The 20,307-nt window shown below is 39.0% G+C and overlaps 1 protein-coding gene across 1 annotated transcript in view; it reads left to right on the top strand.

Moving 5' to 3' along the window:
- The window catches only part of LOC103078703 (putative uncharacterized protein C12orf63), a gene marked incomplete at its 3' end in the record, with an annotated part of 102,527 nt that overhangs the window by 44,438 nt on the left and 37,782 nt on the right, over nucleotides 1-20,307 (top strand). Inside the window, exons 13-16 of the mRNA XM_007447303.1 lie at nucleotides 859-912; nucleotides 5,836-6,043; nucleotides 8,681-8,760; nucleotides 10,693-10,862. Coding sequence (XP_007447365.1) covers nucleotides 859-912; nucleotides 5,836-6,043; nucleotides 8,681-8,760; nucleotides 10,693-10,862 — 512 coding nt within the window. The remainder of the gene's footprint in view (nucleotides 1-858; nucleotides 913-5,835; nucleotides 6,044-8,680; nucleotides 8,761-10,692; nucleotides 10,863-20,307) is intronic.

The raw sequence follows: 20,307 nt of genomic DNA, 5'->3' as shown, positions 1-20,307 counted from the left end.
AAAAAAAAAAAAAAAAAAAAAAAAAAAAAGGCAGCTGTACCAGAAGGGATGCACCCCCATAACGATACAACAATGTTCTGTGACGAATGAATTGAATGTTTTCTAATGCAGTATTATATTTAGAGCCAAACATATTAACAGGTAATTCACAAACAAGGGAAGAACCACAAAAAGCATCATTGTGAAGTGTAATACAATTTACCTCAAACTGGCAAAAACATTTTTAAGTGCTAATACGCAATGCTATTGAAAGTGCAGTAATCCTGGCATTTTCATACAACATGGGTGGAAGGTAGATTGAGCTACCCCTTTTCAATTTTCTCAATATAGTCTTATCTTATGACCCAGCACTTCTGCTTCCAGGAATCTATCCAAAGGTGATAATCAGAAATACCAGCAAAATAGTCACCAATATTATTTAAACCAGGGCTGAATGGTGGGGTGAGGATGAGAAGTGGTCTTCTTAGATGTCTAACAATAGGAGAGAGGTTAAGTTATTATGCTACATTCATAAGATAGAACGTTACTGAGCTATTAGACGAGGTTTACAAATAACTTAATGGTGTGGGAAAACAATTATGATGTAACATTTAGTGAAAAGGAATCTGAATACATATAGAAAATTTTAAAATACATCAAAAATAAATTGGTAGTAAAGGCACCTAGATATTAACATTGACAACCTAAAGATGTTGATTTTTGCTTTCTTCTTTACTATACTTGTCTTTTCTGACTAGAGCATGGATTACTTTTATAATAAAAATTATATTTAAGATAGTTTTAGAACACATTAACAGTTTCTTCTAAAGGAGCACTCAATACTCTTGTTTCTAATGTTAACATTTTGTATATTAGCAGCTATTTCAATCATTTGACTCGGGACAACCTCTTACTAGTGAAGAAAATATGCAGGTAAGGATAACGATATTTTATAAATATTGGATATTTAGTGTGCATAATTTTTGAGTCATTTCAATCTTTTTGGTATGTATAATCTTTGTTTTTGAATATCTGCTGTGTAATATGCTCTTCTATGTCTGGTAATGGAGTCTGATCTCCAAATCTTGAGGCCAGAGATACGGTCGGACCCAAACTGATCTGGTTTTCAGATGGAGCAAATATCAGTTACTGCTCCTCAATTTTCAATTACACATGCATATTCAGTTTGCTTATCTAGCCATGCCAAGTATCTAATATCTATCTTAGTTACCTAATAACTTTGATCATCAGTAAAGGATTTTGTGATAGCCCACCTGTTCAATACTGCTTTTACTCGGATCCATTGCCCCAGTCTGAGACTGCCTCTCAGCCAATGTATGGAAGGTTTTCTTTTTCAATATTTTTGGAGGGTATAACTGACATATAACATTGTGTAAGTTTAAGGTGTACAATGCATTGACTTGATACGTTTATATATTACACTATGATTACCATCATAGCATTAGCTAAAGGAAGGTTTTCATATGACATTTTTATAAGCAGTTCCTCCGATTTCCCCACTATTTTTTACAAAGAGAGGACCAGACTGCCCATCCCAATAGGTTTATTCTTGTCATTAATGGAATGATTGGGTTTTAAACTTTTGGTGACCTAAAAGCATTTAAATTTTATCAAGTCATTAAAAAAATCTTAGAGTCCCAGCAGTTTGTCCACTAGGAAGTGTTGGAGTGGAAGGGTGGTAGGGCAACCATTGTTAAGGGGGTTACAGAGGGGCAAGGTGATAGTTAATACATATAGATGGGTACACATAGTTTTTGGGTTTTTTTAATGCTCAGAAACAGCATTCTGTTTCACTAAGTAAAGTATTAATTTTTATGAAATAACTTTGAGAGACATCTCCTCAAAGTTGCTTTATTTTTTTCCTCCATAATTTTGGTAGGAATTTATCTACCTTTTATTAAATGTAATCTTATTACTTTTCTATTATTGTTAATTTTATTCCACAAACTTCACTTTTAATTATGCTTCAGATGATTCATTGTTTTTTGCCTTAAAATTTGTTTTAATTTATAAGCAAGTTGCCTGGAATGAAAGAACTGGTATTAGGAAGATACAAATACATATTCATCTTTCATTTTAGTGTTCTGAGACCTTGGGATGCTTCGGAGTATTTATTTCTTTCCAGTCATAAATGCCAGGGCATCCTAAAAGCACTTCTTTTGGTTTTGGTTATAAAAGTGGTCTTGGGTATAAAAGGAATGTTTGTCTGATCTTTTTTTTTTTAAACAAAAAGAGACTGACAGTACTGTATAATGGAAAACCGATTTCTATTAGCTAATTAATTAAAACAGAACTGTTGGTCTGCTTAAGACGCTTCAGATTACACTTCATATTTTCTGTATAGAGGGAGAGGAAGGAGTGTTGGATAGCATTACTAATTAATCCTCTTTTGATCCTCAAGAGTTTGTGTGTAATTGTCAGGGCTCATTAAATCACTGTTTGCTGTGGATAGAAAAGAGAAACCTTCTCCTACACACACACCCCGCCCCCAACCAGTCTGAAGTTTCTTTTCTAGATGGAGAATGTCAGCCATTTCCTTAGTACGATCATTTGTTACCAGGTCAGCCTCCGAGTTGCTCCATGTCTGGCTGTTTTGCAGGTATTGCTTTCCACCCTTTAGAAGGGCTTAAGGAAGGAAAATGAACAACAGCAACAGATCTCCCCACTGCGAGCATTGCCTCATACTCTCCCAAACAATGAGGTTTTTCTTTTTTTAGTTCATGTAAGGCAAATAATTTCCTTTTTTTTTTTTTTAGAATACATAGCCCCAGCATCTGCCTTTTATATTAATTCAACAAATATTTAATAAGAGCCTATTGTGTGCAAGATACTCTTCTTGTGCTGTCAGATAAATACATCAGTTAATCAACAAGACAGATTCTAAGCCCTCAGGGAGCTTATATTTTAGTGGGAAAGACTAGTAATAAACATATATATGTACACGTTATAAATGAGTAAATTATATAGTATGTTAGGAGGTGAACCATGCTGTAGGGGAAAATGAACCCAGCAGCTCATAAAGGGGATTGGGGACATGGGGCTAGACTGGGGTTGTAATTTTGAATGGGACAATCAGCTTAGTCCTCACTGAGGTGACATTGGTGAACAGACCTGAAGCAGGTAAAGGTGCAAGTCCTATGAAATCTGGAGAAAGAATAATCTAAGAACAGGCTACAGTGAGTGCAAAGGCCCTGGGGCAGGATTGCCTAGCTTAGTGAGGGACATCTTGGCCAGTGTGGCTAGAGTTGTGTGGATGATGGGAGAGCAGTTGGAGACAAGGTCAGAGAGGTAACAGGGTAGATGGTGGTGGGGTGCTCAGATGGAGAAGGGCCTTGTAGAGCTTTTGTCACCTACGCTCCTACTCTGAACAAAAGGAGGAGCCACTGGAGGGTTTAGGGCAGAGGTGTGGCCTGATCTACTTGTGTTTTAAAGGGATCACTTTAGCTAATCCATTGAGTCTACTGTGTGCCAGGTACTGTCAATCAAACACATTAGTTAACCAATAATACAAACAGATTCTCAGTCCTCATAGAGCTTATACTGTGTGTGTGTGTGTGTGTGTGTGTTTGTGTGTTTGTGTTTGTGTGGGAGACTAGGAATACAGTTTTGGACAGGTTGAGTTTGAGATATCTGTTAGACATCCAAGTGGAAGAATTGAGTCAGAAGTTGATTATATGAGTCTTGAGTTAGAAGAGAAGTTGGAGCTAGAGACAAAAACTTGGGATTTAATCAGCACTGAGATGAGATTAAAACCATGAGCCTGATTAAGATCATGGAAGGGGAGAGAATGAGGGGTTGGAAGAGGATGGAGCCCTGGGACACTCCAATATTTAGAGGTATAGGAAAAGAGGAGGAACCAGCAAAGAAGACGGAAAAGGAGTAGTGGATGTAATAGGAAAGAAACCAAGGGAGTGTGGTGGCTTGAAAGCCAAGAGAAGAAGCATTTTCAGAAGAGGGAATGATTAATAGTGTCAAATTTTGCTGAGAAATGCACGACCATAATTCACGAAGTCTTAAACATGCATTTTTAAAAACATTTAATAGCTCTGCAATCAGAATGCATTTTACAGTTGTGGGCATGTGAAAGTTTAATCGGCATATAAAATAATGGTGTCTTAGATTAAAGTAACATGGCATACGAAGACTGAGAATTAACCATTAGATTTAGCCAAGTGTAGGCCATTGGTGACCTTGACCAAAGGATGGAGTAGGTTTAAAAGCCAATGAAAGGAGAGAGATTGGAATATTGACAAACTTGTAGGTTGTTGCTGTTAGGGGAAGTGAGAATTAGGGTAGTAACTGGAGGGGGAAGTCAGGGTATAGAGAGTTTTTGGGTTTTAAAATGGAGGTGAAGACAGCATGGCTGTGTGCTGATGGGAATGTCTCTGTAGAAAGGGAACATTTTTTTAAATTGAAGTATAGGTGATTTTCAATTTTGTGTTAATTTCTGCTGTACAAAGTGATTCAGTTATACAATGTATACATATATCCCCTTCCCCTTAGACCTCCCTCCTCCATCCCACCCCCCAGTCTCAACCATCTAGGTCATCACAGAGCACCAGAGCTGAGCTCCCTGTGCTATATAGCAGGTTCCCACTAGCTATCTATTTTACACATGGTAGTGTATTTACGTCAAACCTATATATATATATATATATATATATATATATATATATATATATATTCTTTTTCATATTCTTTTACATTATGGTTTATCATAGGATACTGAATTTAGTTCTCTGTGCTATACAATAGGACTTTGTTGTTTACCCATTCCATATATAAGAGTTTATGTCTGCTAACCCCAAACTCCCAGTGCATCCCTCCCCGACCTTCTCCCCTTGGCAACCACACGTCTGTTCTCTGTGTCTGTGAGTGTTTCTGTTTCATAGATAAGTTCATTTGTGTCATACTTTAGATTCCACATGTAAGTGATATCATATGGTATTTGTTAGAAAGGGAACACTTATGATGTAGGAGAGAATGGCTGAGTATACCCGTGGGGACAGGACTGATGGCCGAAGTGGTGGCACCAGCCTTAGGAAGCAGGAAGGAAGGCAGGGCAGTGAGGCAGATGCTTGGATAGGTGGGAGGGGCGGAGCTGTGAGGTCTGTGGACACTACTCTGACTGCTTCAGTTTTCTCATTTAAGTATAGGAAGCAAGGTTACTAGCTGGGAGGGGCATTGGGGAGAAAGTGTTAGAATTTAGAAACAAGAGGAGCATGAAATGGTTGTCTAGGAGACAGCAAGGGTGAATGGACTGGGAAAATGTAGGATGATGACCAGGTGGCACTGAGGTTTGGTCAGGAACTTAAAGTGGTGCCACTTAGCATGATTGCCAAGGAAGTGTGCATGCAAGGGAGGGGACCAGGAAGTTGAGGGAGTCCTCAAGGTGGGGATTCTCATGATTGACACAGATTCTAAGTTGGGAAGGGGTTTGCTTATCCTCCCGTGCTTCCCCTTTTTCCCATCCTGCGAGCTCTAATTTACTCGAGCTAAAGCAGAGCGGCCAGCATGCATGGCTGATGAGCTTTTTCAGTTGCTCCATTTTGATAAGGTGTCCCCTCCTCGCTGTCGGCACTGGGTTCACTCTCCCTGTGTGGCAGGGCTGGCCTCATGGGGCAGGTAACCAACTGGTGGGAAACGGCAGGAGCACTGTGGACCTGCTGGCATCGTTGTGACGCCTCTCTCAATGGACCTGCCAATTATGTCCCCTCATGTCTATCCCTGAATTCCTTCACCCTGCACCAAATGAGGACTGCAGAAGGGGACTGAAGCTAATAATATCTGAAAACAGTATTTTACTATTTTGTCTTTTTTTTTAAATTTTTTTAGGCACTTGATGATTTAATAAACAAAGGCTTGCCTCTACTTCTGGTTACAGTCGGTCAGCAACATCTCTTAAATAAGTTTGCCTTTGTTAAAGCATACTTTTTAGTAAATGTGGCTGCAACAATAAATTGTGTCCCAGAACATAAAATGAAACCAGTCTGCCATGGACTTATTAATGAGAAAAACAGACCAAACTTCCCAAACTTGAAAGGTAATCTTTTGTTCTATTTTTTTGCTTATTTCTCTTTCTACTCCCTTTCCCCACCTATTCCCCACTCTACCCCCAGTAATCCATATGAACATTCTAGTAGATATTCTTTCATGGTTTTCTCTGAGCTCACTTAATGACACTCGTATGTGCTTATGTCTAGGTACCTGCCTATCCATAAACACCAATATATCTGCATATTTGTCCACTTTTTTACATTATATACAGTTGACCCTTGAACAACACAGGTTTGAATTGCACAGGTCTGTTTATACACCAATATTTTTCAATAGTGAATATTACAGTACTGCACAATCTGTGGTTGGTTGAATCTGCAGATGCTGAACTGTGGATACAGAGGACCGTCTATACCAAGCGCCAACTATAAATTATACATGGATTTTCCACCTGCATGGAGGGTCAGTGTCCCTAACCCCCATGTTGATCAAGGGTCAGCTGCACATACAAAATAGGATTTGTCATTTATTTAAGAAATGATGTATTTTACATTTTTCTGCCTCTTGCATTTCTTATGTAAAAAACTTTGCTAAGCCACTCCAAGTCAGCTGATTTGCTTTGGTCCCCTAAACCGGCTGTGTGGTGTTTTATGCTGTGAACAGCCCATGGTTTATTCAGCCATTCCCCTGTTGTGCGTTCACTTTGTTTCTAGGGAACAGTGTGGAAGCACTACATATCCATACTATAGTGTATATTTCTATAGGATAAAATACCCATGGATGGGATTTATGGCCCGTATATACATATAAAACTATATACAGGGCTTCCCTGGTGGCGCAGTGCTTGAGAGTCCGCCTGCCGATGCAGGAGACGCGGGTTCGTGCCCCGTTTCGGGAAGATCCCACATGCCGCGGAGCGGCTGGGCCCGTGAGCCATGGCCGCTGAGCCTGCGCGTCCGGAGCCTGTGCTCCGCAAATGGGAGAGGCCACGACAGTGAGAGGCCCGCATAACGCAAGAAAAAAACAAACAAAAAAAAAAACTATATACATATTTTTCAAATGAATTAATGTTGCCTTAAAAATAGTTTTTTGTTTTGTTTTGTTTTTTACCACTAAGTATGATGTTAACTGTGGGTTTTTCATAGATGTCCTTTATCAGCTGGAAGAATTTCTCTTCTATTCCTAGGTTGTTGAGTGATTTTATCATGAAAAGGTGTTGGATTTTATTAAATGCTTTTCCTGTGTCTATTAAGATGATTATATGGTCTTTGTTTTTTATTCTATCTGTAGGCATGTATTATATTGGTTGATTTTTGAGTGTTTTACCAACCTTGCTTTCTTGGGATAAATCCCACTTGGCCATGGTGTACAATTCTTTTTATATGTTGCTGGATTGTTTGCTAGGATTTTGTTGAAGATTTTTGCATCCATATTCATAACATGTATTGTGTAGTTTTCTTATGGTGTCTTTGTCTAGTTTTGGTATCAGAATAATATTGGCCTCTGTTTTAAAGTGTAAGTTTTATTATTATTCAGGTGTGGTGAGGCCAACAGATCAGGAGATGGCTGCCATTGAAAACAGAGTTTGTTATTTACAGCTCCCAAGAGGGAGGGGCATGCTACAACATGGGAGGACCACACAGGGGGTGACTCAGGAGGCAAAGAGAGCAGGAGAAAGAGGTGGATTAACCTCTTGCCAGGATTTCTCATGTTCTGGTATCATCCTAGCGTTCCTCCGTTTCTATCCTTGCCTGTCTCTCACTTTCCCTTAGGGGAGAAGACCTCGTCCCAGATCTTTCTTCTGGGCCCTCCCTCATACTCAGCTGACCCTCTAGCTCCAGAGTCTCCTAAATTAGGAGAAGAGCCAGGCAAATTGAAGTTGGAAGAAGGGAGGAAGTCAGGTGTGTTCAGTTCCATGTTATTCTGGACTCCCTCTTCCACTTGACAAACTTAGTCTCTTTAGGTGGGTAATTTGTGCATTAATTCCTAGTCAAATAATGACTTGTAGTTTTTATCCCTCCTGTAGTCTAGAAGCCAGGCTTACTGTAGCAGGCAAAGTTTGTGATCTAAATTCTCTCAATGCTCCCTCGCTCAGAATGAGGGCCAGCTTTGGATTGTGGGTAGGAATTTTGAGATATTTGAGGATTGTAGTTTGCGCTGTTCCAAATGGTCTCACTCTCTGCTCTTAGAGTGAGGGGAATGAACTGACACTTCCAGGGAGGTCTTGGAGCATATCAGTAGAACTGACACTTCCAAGGAGATCTTATCAAGATATTATAAATATCTGGAAGACCCAAAGTATTGGGTTGGCCAAAAAATTCGTTCGGGTTTTTCCTAACAGCTTACAAAAGACCTGAACGAACTTTCTGGCCAACCCAATTCTTTGAGGACCTTAAGGGGTCCTGGGATCCCAGGTGAGGAACCACTATTTTATATCAGTAGCCGATAACTTGAATGGCATCACCAAGCACCCAAAAGATCCTTTCAGAATTTAAGAATCAACCTCAGTCTTCTAATGTCTGATATTTAGGGACCATTTGATATAGCAGTGTGTTTCTAATTATCATTGTGGTTGTTTTTTAAACATTAAATTTCCCAACTAATGATGAGTTTTGTAAATTAGAATTAATATTTAAGCTAACCACAGATATTCTTAGTTCTTCCAAAATGTTGTGTCTTATAGAGGTGTGTTTAAAGGATGAGGGAGGCTTACTTTGTCAGCTTACAAAAATGAAAGAGGACTTCGCACTTAGCACACTAAAGGTAAGTTTAAAAGAATTTTCAAATCATAGTGAATCTGTTACCAGAAAGCCCACTGTTAGGCCCTGGACAGGTCAACTTTCAGGACTGTGCTTACTCACGTAGTTTTTCTTGTCTAAGCATGGGTTGGGGCCAGGGATGGAGTCTACTCCCCATGAGAAAAGCAGATGCCGAGAGGTGTCAGACTTTGACCTTTTAACTTGATTAAGTTGCCGTGGGGAATAAGATTTATTACCTGATGGGATTTGAGCATTCCATGCCCTGTTTGGTGTTTCCTAATAATAATTGTGATAACAACAGGAACAACAACAGTACCATTTATTCAGTGCTTACTATGTGACAGGCACTTTGCATGATTATTTAATTCTCACAACTCTGTGATGTACATATTAATCATTTTTGAGCTGTATTGTGCTGAACCATGAATAAACTGAGGCTTAGACAGTAAGAAATTCACTAATGCCATACAACTAATAAAATACAGATCACATTCTTAACCATTATACTAAATTACCCTAGTCCTTATATAGTATTTACTGCTCTATACAAACAAGGTTTTAGAGACCTGTTCCTTGAAAGATTGGTTGGTCCCTTTCTTTTTTGCCATGTTGCTATTTAGTATTGCTATTGCTATTTAGTATTGATTGTCAACTGTAAAATCTCATTATCTTTACATTACCAGTTAGGTTACCATAGTTTAATTTGAAATACAGTTGATCCTCATTATTCACAGATTCAGTATTTGCTAACTTGCTTATCTGCTAAAATTTAATTGTAACTCCCAAATCAATACTCTTTGCTCTTTGGTGGTAATTTGGGGACAGGCACAGAGCATAGAAAACTTTGAGTTGCCTGATATGCACATTCCCAGCTGAGCTGAACAAGGCAATGCTGACTTTTTCTTTCCACTTTCATACTATAAACAAGTGTCCTTTTCATTTATTGCCAAGCTTTTTGCATTTTTGTGGGGTCTTTTGTTGATCTTTTCACTATTTGAAATGGCCCCTAATGCATAGTGCTGAAGAGCTGTCTAGTAATCCTAAGTGCAAGGAGGCTGTGATGTGCCTTTTGGAGAAAATATGTGTGTTAGACAACTTCAATCAGGCATGAGTTGTAGAGTTATTGGCTGTGAGTTCAAGGTTATTGAATCTACACTTTATATTCAATAATGTGTCTTTAAACATAAACACACATTAAACAAGGTTATGTACTGATCAGCTGACAAAAATGGTGTGACCAGAGGCTCGTAGGAAACTATCCCTGTATTTCCCTAGGAGCAATGCTTCAGTATTAGCTGACTCAGTGTTTGCAGCAACTTTCTAGAACACAGCTACTATGAATAAGCAAGTATGGGCACCGGCTGTGCATGCAATAAAGGGTCACTGCCCTACACACTTACTCTTTTTTTTTTTTTTTTAACATTTTTATTGGAGTATAATTGCTTTACAATGGCGTGTTAAGTTTCTGCTTTATAACAAAGTGAATCAGTTATACATATACATATGTTCCCATATCTCTTCCCTCTAGCATCTCCCTCCCTATCCCACCCCTCTAGGTGGTCACAAACCACCTAGCTGATCTCCCTGTGCTATGCGGCTGCTTCCCACTAGCTATCTATTTTACGTTTGGTAGTGTATATATGTCCATGCCACTCTCTCACTTTGTCACAGCTTACCCTTCCCCCTCCCTATATCCTCAAGTCCATTCTCTAGTAGGTCTGCTACACACTTACTCTTGCCATTACTTCCCTTTTCATTCCCTGTTGTCTTTTTCCTGTTCACTGAGCTCTCTTCTCTGATGATTTTGTTCAGATTTACTTTTAGGTCTTCCATTCATTGTTACTTTTCAGTACATGAGAAATATTTGATGAATAAGAATGAGACATGATTTGTATTATTTCTGCACTTGGGTGATTGTGTGTCGTTCTTTCTTTAGTCAATTTTACTGACAGAAGCTGAAGACAGGCTCAACTTCCTTGTGTCAGAGATGGAGCATCCAGGCCATAAGAACCTCTCTCAGTGTTCGGCTGGCGAGCTAGAGATTGTGGTGGAGGTCAGGCTGCAGCTGGCTGCAGTCGCCCTGCAGAGACACCAGGCAGCATACAGGCGAGTCTCTGCATCACAGTTTCTTCCTCGCTCTAATTTGTTAAAATATATCTAAATTTTATGTAAGTTTTATAAATTCCTAGATTAATAGAGCAGACTTGCTTTTTATTATTCCGGAGAGTTTTCACACATTACTACATTTAAAACTATAATTCTCAACAAATTAATTGGTTTATTAAAGCATATAGCTAGGATGTTTTATGTGAAACATAAACAAAATCACAGAGTTCTCCTTTTTAATTAATAATTTATTTTTAAAAGGCAGAACCTAAATTCCTTATAGCTTTTTTACAAATAACACCTATGGAGTGTTTTCTCCCTAGACAACCGATAAAAACATTAAAAACAAGCTCTATTTTGAAAAAGTAACATCTCCTGAACTATGCTGTGCTCAACCACTTAATAAACTATTGTAGGTGGCTCATTTTTAAAATGTGATGCAGTTGCTAATGTCAGATCTTTCTTTTCATTTGTTCATTGATTCATTCATATATAGTGACCAGTATCTGCTAACTGCCTCACTGTTGGGCTCTGATCTAGGCACCAAGGAGACAAAGATGAATAGAACATAGTTTCTGTATTCATAAGCTCATAGACATATAAACACTTGCATAGTTAAAAATACTTCTCAGTGAGTTTTTAATATTGGATAATATAGAAATATACTTTCAAGAACTTCCCATATCATTTATGATAAACACCTCTGTCGTGAGAACACTTTCAATAGTGATTCTTTGAATAATGAGCAAATTTCTTATCTTACCATTCATTGATTCATTCAACAAGTAATTTGGGGGCACCTATGATATTCTAGGCATGGTCCTAAGTTCTGTATCCTAACACTGATATATACAGTATACACAAAATATATAACAATATTGACAAAAATCCTACCCTCATGGAGTTTATATTCTAATAGATAATAAACAGGCTGACAATAAACTGTAAACCTAGCAAGTAAGTAAATTATATAGTGTGGGCAAAAATAAGTGTTATGGAGAATATCAGGGGTAGAGGCAGGGGGAGGAGGAAGGGTTATCCTGTTAAAACTGTGCAGTTGTAATAAAGAGAATGACTCCGTTTAGATGTTCGTTAACTGACTGCTTTCAAGCTCCTCCACTCCCCCGTCCCCTCTGCCCCACACCTGGGCAGGCAGAGAATAAAGCCTAGTTGCCCCATTCTTTGGTGCTGGTGGGATGTTTAAATCACACCGACCTGGCCCACACATGGGAACCCTTACCCCAGCGCCACCCATTAACTACTATAAAGCCCAGCCAGTCTCCTTTCTCTTTTCTCTCAAGACATTTTCAACCTGTTTGGGAGGCTGCCCTGCTCTTCCTGGATAGTTTCACTATGGGAGTCATCAACCTTTTCACACTCTCTTGATGTGTATGGCGTCAGTCTTGACATCTGAACCAAATTTTGGGTGGTCAGGGTAGGCTTTATTGATGAGGTGACATGTGAACAAATAAACATGGGGGCTCATGCAAATACCTGTAGATGGAGTGTTGCAGGCCATGGGAACATGCCTGATACATGTTTGAGGGACAGCACAGGGTCTCTTGTGGCTAGAATGGAGCGAGCGAGAGTTTTAAGACAGATGTTCAAAGAGGTCATCCTTGATGGGGGAGGCAGATTATATAGGACCTTCTGGCCAGGGTGAAGACTTCTGCTTTTACTCTGAGGGAAGTAAGGAGTCATTGTATTGTTTCAAGCAGAGGAATGACATCATCTGATTTTCACTTCAAAGGGATAACCTTGGTTGTTAGGTTGAGAATTGACTGTAAGAGGAAAAGGGTTTGAAAGCAGGGAGATCAGCTGGGGAGGCTGCTATAATAAGAAGAAATATGTTAGTGGCTCTGATCAGGGCCGTAGCACTAGAGGTAGTGATAAGTCGGATTCTGGGTATATTTTGGAAGTAGAGCCATTAGAATTTGCTGATGGATTGGCTGTAGAGTGGTGAGAAAAAGAGAGGAGTTACAGAAGAAGTTGTCCCCTGGGCTTCCCTGGTGGCGCAGTGCTTGAGAGTCCGCCTGCCGATGCAGGAGACGCGGGTTCGTGCCCCGTTTCGGGAGGATCCCACGTGCCGCGGAGCGGCTGGGCCCGTGAGCCATGGCCGCTGGGCCTGCGCGTCCGGAGCCTGTGCTCCGCAAATGGGAGGGGCCGCGACAGTGAGAGGCCCGCATAACGCAAGAAAAAAAAAAAAAAGAAGTTGTCCCTAACCACAGTGGGGAAGATTGCGGCCGTGCAGCTTATTTAGGGGAAAGATCTGAAGTTAGATTTTGGACGCATTTAGACTATGTCCCTTGGAGGTGCAATTGAAAATGTCAAATATTCTTGGAGTCTTTAGAATATAGATAGTATTTCAAGCCTTTATAATGAATGAGATTCCTTAGGGAATGTGAGTAGATGAAAGAAAGAGAAGGACCAAGAACTGAGGGTTGGGTTTGGTTGGAGACTGGGGAGAAAATGAGGAACCAGCAGAGGAGACCGAGAAGAAATGACCAGTAAATATATGAAAACCAGGAGATTATGAAATCCTGAAAGCCAAGTGAAGAAAGTGTATCAGGGAGAATGGAGCGATCAACTCTGCCAAAAGCTCCAGATAGATTGAGATGAGAATAGAGAATTGACCATTTGATGATTTAGCAACATGGAGGTCACTGGTGACCTCGGCAGGCGTAATTTTAGAAGGCAGTGGGGGAAAGAGCATATTTAGAGTGGTTTTATGAGAAAATGCGAGGAGAGAAATTGGAACCTGCAGGTAAAGATGATTCTTTTGAGGAGTTTTACAGTAAAGGGGAGTAGAGGAATAGGATGTCAGCAGCTGGTAGAAGCAGGGTCAAGACAAATTTTCTTGAGATGGGAGCAGCGATGATGTATTATGTGCTAATGCAAGTGACCCAGCAGAGAGGGCAAATTTGATGCTCTGATGTAATTGGTACACAGTAGGGTAGGATCCCAGTCCAGTCTTCTTTGTTTCTCTAATACAGAATGAAACTGTCCCCTAGCTTGGGATTCCACAGTGGTCTCTGGGGACCAGCAAGGAAACTGCTGCCTGCCCTGGATGGAAAAAGAGTAACCCAAGAGGAATCAGTTTCTTCAGGTCAATGCTATTGGCAGTTGCAGGGTCCAAACTGGCACTGACAATGAAATGCAGAAACCCTGAGAAATTAACCTTGGTACTGATCCTGACATCACAGAGCTGGAGCAGAGGCAAAACCAAAACTGTCTCATAGAGATTACCTAGGAAATGCAGGACTCTCATGGAAAATAACTGCCGGTAAAGGTAGCACAGAATCAAATATCATAAACCAACTGAAGAAAGAGCCACAAAAGAGAGTTAGCAGGCACAACAAATGGCAGCTTCACAGCCCAAGAAATAAACTGTTCAAAGATGTGAAAGATGGAAGAGAATGAGACAAGATAAAAAAGGAACAGATGAATTTAGAAAAAAAAAACTAAATAGAAATTTTAGAAATGAAAAATATAATTACTGAATGAAAAGAAGAAATGATCAAATTAGATGAAAACAATTTTTTTTTCCCTCCTTAACTTTTTCATTATACTAAAATTCCATGTTTTAAGTTCTATGCATTAGATTCAGAATTTGGAAAGGGAGTTAATTTTTTAGATGGCCATTCTCTTTAAACAGGAGAAGGCCTCTTGTAGCCTTTGCAAAGGGGAAATGAGTTCAGCAGAAATCCCCCTTTGCATTTGCTTAGATTGGAAACAGACAATTGTCTCATCAGTGGGAGCCTTGACTGAAGGCTATTCCATGATTAACCACATCTAAATTTGATTTTATGCTAGAGACAGTATAGGTTTTAGGGAATTTAACATTTCTGTGGTTTGTAAGCAGCGATGAAGGTCCATAAAGTCTGTTTGGAGCAGTGATTCTCCAAGTGTGGTCTTCAGACCTATGGGCGTTCCTGAAACTCAGGGAGGTCTGTAAGGTCAGAACTATTTTTATAGTAGTTTATAACATAGTAAACTATGTTTATAATAGTTTATAAAACTAAGACGTTGCTTGCCTTTTTCACTGTGTTGTTATTTGCACTGATGCTGAAAAAGCAACAGTGGTTAAACTTCCGGTAGCTCACCATGAATCAAAGCAGTGACACCAAACCGAACTGGTAGCCATTCTGTTCTTCTGTTCTTCACTGCACGCTTGCGATTAAAAAAAAAAAAAAAAAGCCAGATTTACTTAAGAATGCCTTTGATGAAGCAGTAGAAACTGTTATATTTATAAATACCTATTCTTCAATGTAGTTTTAATGTTCTGTGGGAATATATTAAGTGGGAAATATACCTCAAGCACTTCTGCTGCATATCACAGTCTGATGGTTATCTTGAGGAACAGCACACATGTAGATGAACTGAGAGCTGAACAAGCTGTTGTTTTCATGGAACAACATTTTTATTTGAAAAAACAACTGACAAACCATGATTATGCAGACTTGGGTATTTGACAGGTATTCTGCTGAAAATGAGCAAAACGAACATGCCACTTCTAGGAAAACAGCTAATAGTTTTTGTTGTCAATGATAAAATCTAAACTTTGATAGAAAAATTGGATTTTTGGAAAATTTGTATTTGCCGTCATGAGCTTGACAGTTGTCTAATGCTTAAATTTTTTTGATGAGACTGGTGGTAATATTAATGAGCATCATTTTTTAAAAACTGTGTAATGAAATGCTTCAACATTAAGGGAATCTGTTTAACTCAGGGAGCTAATGTTTTCCAAATGGCCAGTGCATTATGTTCCAAAATCCTGGTTAACAAGATAGACTGATAGATTTTCACGTAACAGAGTAGGAAAAGTTCATCAGTGTATGGTAGTAGATTCCACATAGCAGCAAACTTTTAAGAAACTATCATTTGTCACATGTTGGTATAGTATCAAGGAAGAATATTCACAATTATTTGAAGAGGCTCTTAAAATACTCCTCCCACGTTCCATAACTATCTGTGTGAGACCTGGTCTTCTTCATACGCTTCATCCAAAACATTATGTCACAACAGACTGAATATAGAAGCAGATATGAAAGTCTTCTGTTAAGCAGATTTTCTCTTTTTAAGCCAGATGTTAAAGAGATTTGCAAAAATGCAAAAACAGTGGAATCCTTCTCACTGTTTTTTTGTTTTTGAAAATATATTTTCCATAAAAATACATTATTTATATTAAATATAATGGGTTTATGATTTTTATTTTTAAATGAATTAATTAATGTTAAATTAAACATTTCTCCATTTAATTTCCAATATGGTAAATATTGATAGAGCTCTTTGGGGTTTCTTAATAATTTTTAACGATGTAAATGGGTGCTGAGAGTAAAAACACTTGAGACCCACTCATTGACTATTGTCGGTTTCTTAATAATTTTTAACGATGTAAATGGGTGCTGAGAGTAAAAACACTTGAGACCCACTCATTTAGACTATTGTCACATTTGTAGCTATCTTTAAGAATACAATGGTAAAAAAAAAAAAAAAGAATACAATGGTAGTTGATTGATGGTTAAAATAGGCTTAGTATAATAATACACTGTTTTCCCCACTGTTTGAAGGCAGAAGGAACTTTTACTATACTGTTTCCTATAGAAATAAATGATGTGCATATATAATATATAAATGTATATTTAGAAAATGTTTATATATCTAACTATATATTCTATATATAATTATATGTATTGAATATATATGTGTGTGTATATATATATGACTATATGGCTATATGATATCCTATGGAGGCACATAGAACTCCTTTCTCCAAACTGTGTCCCAGAGAGCAGTAGCAGCTCTAGAAAATATTTCTTGTCACTTAGCTTCATAGCTCTCTACGTGTCTTATACCCTTTTAGTGTGGAGGATATGAGTGATTTTTTTTTTTAGGGAGAAAGAAGGAAATGAGAAACTACACATTACAAAATGGCACAGAAAGGAGTGTTGTAATAGAACTTTAATTTGAAGACCAGATAGATGTATGCAAGTAATGTGCAAGTATACCAGAATTGCCCCGATTTTAAATCCATGGGCTTGGCCCTTAGGAAAAAACCTGCAGAAACTTTGATGTTGCTGGCTTTTTGCAGCAGAGCTGTCACTTGGGGAAGCCTACTGTCAGGATGAATGAGTTTTAGTAGGTGAACTTTACCCTCCATGAGCTTCCGTCTGGGCGCTGCCGAGTGTTGGACAGTCCCTTTCCCAGATGCTGGTTAGCTTGACATTTCATGATACTTCTAATAAAATTATGTGTCAAGGAAATTGAAAGGCACATTCCCTAGGGTGACAGGTAGAGTAAGCCGCATAGATTTTATGAGAACAAACTGACCATTTTTGTCATGAATGTTAATAAGAAATAAATGGGATCAGAGTTATTCAAACTGTATTTCTACTTCTTTCAGTGCTGCCTCTCTATTTCAGAAACCTGTTTTTTTTTTTTTTGAAGTGTTCCTTCCGATTCTCCTTTCTATTTAATTTATTGTCTAAATGGAATAACATTTGAGCCTTTTTATTTTGTGTAAGAGTGAAACATCCTCCCGCTGGGATTTTGACTGTTTGTAGTGGGTAATCCTCCTACACTTCCTGTCTTCCTAGTGCAGAGGAGGAAGTAGAAGTTTTCCATTGTGCAACTAAGCAGTACCAGCTGGATTAGGACATACAGTATGTTTATATTTTATTCATTAAGTTTTGGGGTTAGCAAGATTCCAAACCTCATGCCTCATTTCCCTTGAAATCAGAATTTGGGCTTCAGGTCAGAAAAGTGGGATGGGCATCGCTTTCTCCTTTCAGGGCCCTCTAGTTGTCATCCTGTTCTAACCTCTGAAGCTACTCAGTAAACAAGGTGCCTTAGAAACATGTATGTATCCTTCAGGGAGGAAAGGTGTGGGGGAAAAGAGATTCCGTACCTGGACACACACCCCATCAGCAATTGTGTTTTTTGTTGCTGTTTTCTTGCTTCCTTGTTTAGTTTTATTAAAAAAAAAAAAAAAAAAAAAAGTAAGTTTAGATAATCACAAACCATACTTTAGAAAATATTCTACAAGTATCTAAACCATTTTAAGGACTCAGTAAAATCTTCAGAGATTGAAATTCAATAATGCCTGAAAGGTTTTGATGCTGGTTAACAACTTAGAAAAAAAATCAATTTAGTCCCTGCATATTCCCTGTCCAACTTTATATACTAATAATGGTAACGGCTACGGTACATTGAGAGCCGTCTATTTGCCAAGCCCTCCTCTTTGTTAAGAATACCCTGCTCTCAATAGAATGTCAACTCAGTGAGGCCAGGGACTGTATCCATAGCCCCTAGATTTGTTCCTGGCCAATAGTAGGTGCTCAATGCATATTTTTGAGCAAGTGAAAGACTAAATACCTTATTTAATATCCTTATAATAATCCCGTTTCATGAAGTCTGCTAAGTAGAATGCAAGGCAAAAGGCATTAAACTGGACAAAGAAGGCCTTTTATATTGTAAAAGCTGCAGTCGACAATAACCATATGGTAATACAAATGTGGCAACGAGTAACACTGTGCCAGTATAAACAAAGCCAAAGCTTGTTAGAACTGTGAAAATAAAGAGGTCACATTGTAGCTTAATGATTAAGGGTGCTGCAGGCTCAGGGTCCAGTGGCCTGGGCTCTGATCCTACCTCCTCTTGCTAGCTGAGTCACCTTAGGCAAGTCACATAACATTTGTGGGCCTCAGTTAACTTATCTGTAAAATAGGGATGATAATAGTACATACCTTGTAGGTTTGTGGTACGGATAAAGTGAATTAATTCACAATAAGCATTTAACACAGCACCTGAGAGGTGGTGAGTACAGTAAATACCAGTTATCATTTTTTTAAAAAAAGGTTGAGGGGAAAAAAGAGAAAATATCTTTCAATACAATGTATAGATACATACAAAAAAGGCTTTAAAAATGTAATTAAAAGTTGAGCATATGTACATACTCTGGGAGCCTACACACAGAGACTAACTGCCTTCTTGCAAGCATCCCTGGACCCAGATGAGGCTGGTCATCTTCTTGGCTAGAAACCTCACTAACTGACCCAAAGGAGGTGGTGTATTGACCATAATCCAGGGATGCGGGAGACTTCTGGAACAGTACAGCGGAAGTGTCGTGATCTGATTCACATCCTGAAGAGAGATCACTGTGGTCTCTTCATAGAGACCAGGACTCCAGGGGCTGGCCAGCAAGCTCCCATGGGTGTCTGGAGATGTTGGTGGCTTGGATGGAGGCGTTAGCAGTGGACGAGCTGCTGGCTAGTATCCAGATCTTGAAGTTGAAGCTGACAGAACTTGTTGATGGATTGAACATAGCGTGTGAGGCAAAGAGGAGACGGTGATGACTGGGCCCTCTATCTGGGATAGAGAACAGGGGAGAGGAGTAGGTTTGGTGGAGGAGGTGGAAGCAAGAGGCTCTGCTTTTAACCTATCCTAGTTTCCTGCCACAACATAGTACCCAAGACTGGGTGGCTTCAAACAACAGAATGTTATCGTCTCACGGTTCCGGAGGCCGAAAGTCCAAAATCAAGGTGTCGGCAGGACCCTGCTCTTTTTGACAGCTCTGGGGGGAGCCCTTCCTTGCCTCCTGTAGCTTCTGATGTTTGCCAGCCATCTTTGATGTTCCTCGGCATGTAGATGCATCACTCCAGTCACAGGCTGTCTGCTCCCTGCGTGTCTTCACATCATATTCCCTCTGTGCATGTCTGTCTCTCTGTCCAAATTTCCCCCTTTTATAGGGACATCAGTTATATTGGATTACGGTCCACCCTAAATGACCTTATTTTAGCTTGTTTACCTCTGTAAAGACTCTATTTCCAAATAAGGATGCGTGATGAGCACTGAGGGTTAGGACCTCAACACAGTTTAACCCACAACACCTCTTAAATGTGATTGTTATTCACTATTCAAGTGGAGATATCTAGTGGGGCATTAGATAAATGGATACATTGTCCGTCTGGCTTTCACTCAGTCTTTCTGTGTTATAAAGTAGCACTTCAAAATAAAAATAAAGTAGCACTGCAATAAGCATCGTCAGGTACACAGATTATTCTGTATTTTGAATTTTGTTTTGGAATAGATTTTCAAATGAAGAAGCCTGTTAACATATATTATTAAAATATTTTGAAAAAGTGTGACATCAATTATACATTTATCATTCTACAGGGAAGGAGGATGTGATGGTTTAAAGTGAAGAAAAATTTACATCCCGAACAACAGGAAGTGAGGGGAATTACTATCTCCTGGCTTCTATTTTCTGCATTAAGTACCTTTCCCTCCTGGCACTGCTAGATATGATTGAGCAGTAATTTTTCTTAAGAGTTTCCAAGTGCACAGCATTAAGCAGAACAGTTTTATAATGTCAAATACTGGAGAACCACATCCTGATGTATGTAAAATACATGTGTGCTCATTTTATTAATGAGATTGTCAGTAA

This window comes from Lipotes vexillifer, unplaced genomic scaffold (genome assembly GCF_000442215.2).
Source record: "Lipotes vexillifer unplaced genomic scaffold, Lipotes_vexillifer_v1.1 scaffold277, whole genome shotgun sequence".
In the NCBI taxonomy this organism is placed as follows: Eukaryota; Metazoa; Chordata; class Mammalia; order Artiodactyla; family Lipotidae; genus Lipotes; species Lipotes vexillifer.
This window is presented reverse-complemented; position numbering and strand designations above follow the sequence as displayed.